This window comes from Hordeum vulgare, chromosome 2H (genome assembly GCF_904849725.1).
Source record: "Hordeum vulgare subsp. vulgare chromosome 2H, MorexV3_pseudomolecules_assembly, whole genome shotgun sequence".
NCBI classification, from domain to species: Eukaryota; Viridiplantae; Streptophyta; class Magnoliopsida; order Poales; family Poaceae; genus Hordeum; species Hordeum vulgare.
In genome coordinates, this window is record NC_058519.1 from 204,004,197 (window position 1) to 204,011,797 (window position 7,601).

Sequence of the window (7,601 nt, forward strand, 5' to 3'; positions counted from 1 at the left end):
TTCAGCTAACCCTGCATGCATTGGCTCTTTCCTTCTCTCACGGACCATGCATCCTGGTGGGAACGGAAGAAAGGAGAGGAGGTAAGTCGTAGTACTCCGAAGACCATTTTAATTGAGTACGAGGTTGTTGAGATAAACGAGGGCATTCAATCGAATTACGCCTAACATTTTTGGAATTCTTGAATTTTCAAAGTCGTCCTATGCACTTGAACGGAGGAGTACTTATAGTATATGGCTGGTCGAATCTTGTGCCTGGTAAGGGAAACCCTAGTAGAAGCCTAAAAGAAGAAAGCCAACGCCTGCTCTCGCGATCCCGTAGAAGCTGATGGCGCTGCGCTCTCTTCTCACAAAGATGCCGGCCCTTGGTAGCAGGTCGCTGCCGATGGCCCCCGCGAAGCTGCCCGTCCACGCGCTCTCGCCGGCAGCGGGTTCTCGCCTCTTCCACCATGGTGATACCGATACGGTAAGAAGCTTTGGTCGATTATTTCCTGCTGATCCCCGGTCCAGCGATTCTGCTATTTTCTTTTCTCGTTCATCTAATCTAATCTGACGATTCAGTTACCGCCCTATATGTTTGTTTAGGACATGTTTAGATGTGGGAACTATATTATTTTTGTGTAACGTACGAACGGTCTTCAAGTATTGCAAAAATCTCTAGTGTTCTTCAGATTTGACAGTCTGGTTGGTTTTCTTACGAATCAAGCCCGGCCGGCGGCTTTGCTATTTTACAACTTTTTAGAGAAATCAATCACTGTTTTAGTGGACGTTTTGATCTGTGTGTGGGGTTGGGTGTTATTTTTGGTTAACGATATTTCAGCAAGTACCTCGTGATTTGATGAGATTTGTTACGAGCTAAGATAAATCTGATAATTTCCTTTCCCTATTCATCTAATTTAGAACAAGCCAGAGAAATCAATCACGGTTGCATGTTTTATTAGGTGAATAATTGGATGGACTGATATTTTTTTGGCTACTTCCACTATTATTGAAAAAAAAAAATCAATCGTGATTTCTTATTCAGATTTCTCTTAGACCAAATCTTGATCATCTTAGCTTAGCGGGGATGATTTTTTCACTTGACTTCAATTTGGTTGTCAGGTTATGGCATTTCTAATGTTTGCACATGCCCTTAATAAATTCTAGCAGGGACAAATGATATATTCTGAGGACTCGCTGGCCCGATTGCGGGAGAAGACCAATAAGCAGTTGGAGCAATTAACCAAAGATTTGAAGAATTGGGAAGAAGGCTATAAAGAGTAAATGCCATTATCCTTGATCTTGTTTCTGAAACTCTATTGGTGTCATACTCTATATGAAGGTCTACTTTGTATTTTTCAGAACACAATTTCTTTCACCCGCTTATAGAACCGATAATAAACTTTGTGTGTTGCATGTTTTATGTGTCAATGGGTCCGACATAATACTATATACTATCCAGAATATAAGAATACCTAAAACGAAAGATCAATACTTATTGTCTTCTATACTATAACGTAATAGCTCTTTTTATTTGCAGTTATGATTGGCGTCAGGATGAAGACTATATAAAATTCCGCAAGACACTTCGTGAAATTGAGATGGCTTGTTATGTTGTTCTTTTCATAACCGTGCCTGGAACTGCTGCAATGTTGTATAATTTATTTTAGTGGGCCTATTTATGTTAGGGTTTTAGCTATGATGGTGGTTGTAAGTTATTCAATATCCAGTTATTTATGTAAATGTTAACGTGTATGCTAAGCACTTATGTGAGCTGAAAATGCAGTTGACTTGTGGTGGTCTTAATAATTCCCATTACTGACATCTACATTGTTTACTTTTTGAACCATGTACAGACGCTGCTTTTATTTCTTGAAATTATACGATTTTGGAACATTACAGATACTGAATCAATTTACTCTGAACCAATGTGATTGGATCGGCTGCTTCAAAAGCGGTCCCATATGTAGAAACTACACTCACTGTTTCAGTGCTAATGTCTTGTCCCGTGGCCACAACCGCTTTCGCTGCTTGAGTGCCACAACCGTGGAAAACTGTTTTACTCATGGCGGCGCTCAAGTAGAATGCCACAACCTGTTCCACTTAAACTGGATGGTTTTGTTAGCACTCTTCTGTGTCCCATTGCCCAGATTTGTCAGCTTCAGTTCCATGGCGGCGCACAAGTTGGACGTTTGCTCCACCTAAAATTGGATTGTTTCGTTGGCACTGTTCTGTGTCCAATTGCCCAGATTTTTCATCTTCAGTTCCATGGCGTGAAACTCCTGTGGAGCATCGTCAAGGACGCCTGAATCTCTTCCTTGGTGATCACAAAGCTTGGCCTGGGTAGACTGTTGGGGTGGCTTGGACGGTGCCATTGCTGCTAGCTCATGAAATTTGCTATAAGATGATCGCACCCTGCGTGGTGAAATCTTGCAGCCTAAACGAGAAAGTTTTTAGAAGGCAGGAGAGACATACACACGTCGAAGAGTTTGTCGAGAGATATCTCATCCAGGTTGGATGTTTCCACACAAAAACACACATCTTGTTTCAAAAAAGAAAATACACACACAGCAAAACAACACAACGGCTCACAGGCAGTGTTCATGTGTAACAATAACATCCAATCATTGAAAAGTCATCTTTTGCTCCCGAGCACAAATGAGCTCGGCTTGAAATGAACGGTGTGATCAGAAAAATGAAAAATTTCTGACGTATTTTTGTGCCAAATTGTGATAGAGGCTTTGTATGCTTGACAAATCTCACAATTAAATGTCATTCTTATAAGGGATTGCAGAAAAAAAGCACCCCAAAATGCTTCCAAAAATGGCTTTTTTGGAGCATCGATTTTGTTTGTTTTACCACGACTTTCACAAATGTCCTTTCATGATAAAAATTCGTAAGCACACAAAACATTTGTCAAAATATTACCCAAAAAAACATTTTTTGTGTTGTTTTTTCTTAGTATTTCTTTATTTTGCTGTTCATCAGGGAACATTTGAGCTGGCGAGCGGATACTCCATGCCCGTCACTACCAACTCATGTTTGGCTATGAAAAACTAGCTTGATATTCAAACCATAGTAATGACATGTGGATTGCCATGAAGTACCGCCGAACCTAGTCTTATAGCAAAATCATTTTTCTTTTTGAAGAACGTTCGATCTACTCGACAATGTCCGATACAAATTGGGAGATCGCCATGAAGAACCGTCAAATGCACACTTGGAGCTGAAATATTATTTTTACGAAGAACTTATGTCACAAATTCATGAAACCGTTATTTGATCAATTTGGATATCTCTGATACGAAACTTGGAATTGCCATGAAGAATCATCTATTGTACATTCAGAACTAAAATATTATTTTTTGCAAAGAACCAATGCCTTCACGGATTATTATTTTTACACAGGAACATACACGGAACATGGAGAGTTCTTAAGATAGTTGAGTTACAAGAGGATTACATAAGTTACATATCTGGGTAAATTTACATGGGGAGTCTACAATATAATTGTTAAATTATGATCCAAATTCTACCGTATTGGACTAGACGTAGTACAATCGGTGTGGGCCTTTGCGTTGGTACCGACGCGTACGAGTACAACTCGTTTACTTGTCCTCCAAGGACTCTTATGTATTGCCCCTCATATATACTCCATGTAGTCGCACCTAAAGACGGTCTGTCGTCTCGTGCTTGTAATACTCCTCCTCATAGTGATTGCGCCTTCGTGCATCCGTGGTTTTCTCCCGCAAGGGTTTCCACGTAAAAATCCATGTCTCTCGTGTCTGGTTGATCTCGTTTTATCTAACAAGTGGTATACAGAGCTGAGGTTCTACGTATACGAGATTTCAGCGTTGGCGATCCGCCGATCCGAAGCCGGATCGATTTCGTGTGTCGCTGTACGGATCCGAGTTCGACAAGCCACCGCTGTTAAATCTACTGTCCGCTGGCTGCTGCGACTATTCCACCGATCCAGCCGATCAATCCGTCGAGTTGTTGCTGCGTGCTGCGTCGAGTTGGCCGAGGCCGCCGCTGTTCCCCGCCTCGATCCGCCGAGTCGCTCCAGCTACAAGTCGCCGAGAAAACTGCCGCTGATAGTCCACTGCGCCGCTGTTCGGCTGTTACGTCCAAGTTGCTGCTGTCCTGTGCCGTTCCTTCACGTGGATAAGAAATTGCTCCTGAATCACGTGAATGCCAAGGCTGAGCTACTAGTTCAGATTTGTTTTTCTCTTCAATTGCTACATCCACAACCGAAGCTACCAGGTGCTATTGTTTCTAGTTCTTTGCTCCGCATATTAATTCCGTCAGGAATTTTCTCTACCGGTTTGTACTACTTTGTGTACACGGATTTATCTACTCATGGCATTCATGAAGTACGATCTTCTGCTGTTGGACCGTGACACAAGGTTTACTCTATGGCAAGTCAAGATGCGGGCGTTGTTGACGCATGCCGACTATGATGATGCACTGGATAGTTTTGGGAAGAATAGAATTGAGGATTGGACTGCTGAGGAGAAAAGAAGTGATCGTAAGGCTTTGTCACAAATTCAACTCCATTTGCATAATAATATTTTGCAGGAAGTTTTGAGCGAGAAAACTGCCGCCGCTCTATGGTTAAAGCTGGAAGGGATTTGCATGACTAAAGATCTCACCAGCAAGATGCATCTGAAGCAAAAATTATTCATGCACAGGTTACCCGAGGGAGGTGACGTTTTGAATCATATTTCAGAATTTAAAGAGATCGTATCCGATCTAGCTGCAATGGAGGTTACGTATGATGAAGAAGATACGGCTTTAATGTTACTTTGTTCGCTGCCAAGTTCTTATACCAATTTTCGAGACACCATATTGTACAGTCGTGATACTCTCACGCTTAATGAAGTTTATGAAGCCTTGAACTCTAAGGAGAAGATGAAATTAATGGTGCCTCATGATGGTTCGAGTTCATCCCAAGCCGAGGGATTATCTGTTCGTGGCAGGACAAAGGAGAAGAGCTCACATAATGGAAACCGTGGCAAAAGTAAGAACGGCCAGAGGGGCCGGTCGCAATCTAAAGACAAGAAGCAGTCTTGCAGGTATTGCAAGAGAGACGGGCATCACATCTCAGAATGTTTCAAGTTGCAGAACAAGGAAAAGAGGAATGGCACATACAAACCGAAAGGTAACAAACAAGGTGAAAATTCTGCTAATGTTGCTCGTGATGAAAGTTCCGATGATGCTCTTGTTGTTATTGCTGGATGTGCTGAGACCAATGATGAGTGGGTACTTGACACTGCGTGTACTTTTCATATGTGCCCGCATAGAGATTGGTTTACTACTGCTGCTGGTTCCGTTTTGGGTTTTGATAATTCACCATGCAAGATTGAAGGCATTGGTTCCATTCGAATCAAGATGTTTGATGGCACAATCAGAACTTTGATAGATGTTCGGTATATTCCGAAGATGAAGAGAAATCTTATCTCTGTGAGTGCCCTTGATGCAAAGGGGTACAAGTATTCAGGTGGAGATAGCGTTTTGAAGGTCACCAAAGGTTCTCTCATTGTGATGAAAGGTGACTTAAGTTCGACCAATGGTCTTTATTACCTTCGAGGTTCTACCGTTTCAGGTAACGCTACTCCAGTTATTTCAAAGAATTCTGGTTGTGATGCTTCTAACCTTTGGCATATGCGTCTTGGACATATGAGTGAACTTGGTTTGGCAGAGTTAAATAAGAGAGGTCTTCTTAAAGGATACCAAACTGGTAAATTGAAATTTTGTGAGCATTGTATCTTCGGCAAGCACAAGAGGGTGAAGTTCAACACTTCAACTCATACAACTGAAGGTATTCTTGATTATGTGCATTCTGATTTATGGGGACCATCTCGCAAAAGGTCATTAGGTGGTGCTCGTTACATGTTGACTATTATTGATGCTTATTCGAGAAAGGTTTGGCCTTATTTCTTGAAGCATAAATGGCAAGCTTTCTCAGCTTTTAAGGAGTGGAAGATTATGATTGAGAGACAAACCGAAAAGAAGGTAAAAATACTTCGCACTGATAATGGTATGGAATTCTGTTCTAAGCAATTTGAGAATTATTGCAAGTCTGAAGGCATTGTCATACACCACACCGTTCCTTATACTCCTCAACAAAACGGTGTTGCTGAGCGTATGAACAGGACCATTATTTCCAGAGCCCGTTGCATGTTGTCCAATGCAGGTTTGCATAGGCGTTTTTGGGCTGAGGCCGCTTCCACTGCTTGTTATCTCATCAACCGTTCACCATCTATTCCTCTTAATAAGAAAACTCCAATTGAGGTATGGTCTGGTTCACCTGCTGATTATTCACAGTTGAGAGTTTTTGGTTGCACTGCTTATGCTCATGTTGATAATGGAAAGTTGGAGCCTAGGGCTGTTAAGTGCATCTTTCTTGGTTATAAATCTGGTGTTAAAGGTTTTAAATTGTGGAATCCTGAAACACAAAAGATTGTTATTAGCAGGAACGTTATCTTTAATGAATCTGCTATGTTACATGATGTTCCATCTACTAATGTTCCAATTGAAAGTGAACAGCAGTCTACTGTTCAGCAGCCTACTGTTCAGGTGGAGCATGTTATTGATTCAGGTGATACTTCTGATAAGGAAAATGCTGATGCACATGATGAACCCGTCTTTGATGATGAACATGTCACTCCAAATCAGCCTATTGTTCCACCCGGTTGGAATCTCGCACGTGACAGAGTTAGGCGGGGTATTAATGCACGTGAGAGGTTAATTGAGGAGTGCAATATTGTTTCTTTTGCTTTATCTGTTGCAGAAGAAATTGAAGGTAATGCTGAGCCTTCTTCATATTCCGAGGCTATTATTTCTGGTGATAGTAATAAGTGGATGACTGCTATGCATGATGAGATGGAATCACTTGAAAAGAATGGCACTTGGGATTTGGTAAGATTACCTAGAGAGAAGAAACCTATTCGTTGTAAGTGGGTTTTCAAAATAAAGGAAGGTGTTTCTCCTAATGATGAGGCAAGATATAAAGCAAGGTTGGTTGCTAAAGGTTATAGCCAAATTCCAGGTATTGACTATAACGAAGTCTTTTCTCCTGTTGTGAAGCATAGCTCTATTCGCACTTTACTTAGTATTGTTGCCATGAATGATTTTGAGCTTGAACAATTGGATGTTAAAACTGCATTCTTACATGGAGAATTAGAAGAGGATATTTATATGGAACAACCTGAAGGTTTTGTTATTCCTGGAAAAGAAAAGCTTGTCTGTAAGTTAAAGAAATCTCTTTATGGATTGAAGCAATCCCCTCGACAGTGGTACAAGAGATTTGACACCTTTATGCTCTCTCAAGGTTTCAAACGGTCTAATTATGATAGCTGTGTTTATTTGAAAACTGTCAATGGTTCAGCTATTTATTTGCTCCTTTATGTTGATGATATGTTAATTGCTGCAAAGAGCATGTCAGAGATTGATGAACTAAAGAAGCAATTGAGTAATGAATTTGAGATGAAGGATTTGGGTGCAGCAAAGAAAATACTTGGCATGGAAATATCCAGAGATAGACCGTCTGGAAAATTATATCTCAGTCAGAAGGGATATATTGATAAAGTTCTTCGTCGTTTTAATATGCATAATGCCAAGCC

At 41.0% G+C, this 7,601-nt stretch overlaps 1 protein-coding gene across 2 annotated transcripts; it reads left to right on the plus strand.

Moving 5' to 3' along the window:
* The first annotated feature begins 219 nt into the window (after nucleotides 1-219).
* LOC123429927 lies at nucleotides 220-1,798 on the plus strand. Of its 2 annotated transcripts, none has more exons than XM_045113895.1 (3): nucleotides 220-463; nucleotides 1,144-1,256; nucleotides 1,517-1,798. In XM_045113895.1, the coding sequence occupies exons 1-3, from the start codon at nucleotides 326-328 to the stop codon at nucleotides 1,644-1,646; spliced, it is 381 nt and encodes a 126-aa protein (XP_044969830.1). In that variant the 5' UTR covers nucleotides 220-325; the 3' UTR covers nucleotides 1,647-1,798. The 2 variants fall into 2 exon arrangements, with proteins under 2 accessions (XP_044969830.1, XP_044969831.1); XM_045113896.1 differs by having other exon boundaries at nucleotides 221-463; nucleotides 1,147-1,256.
* Nucleotides 1,799-7,601: the final 5,803 nt, after the last annotated feature.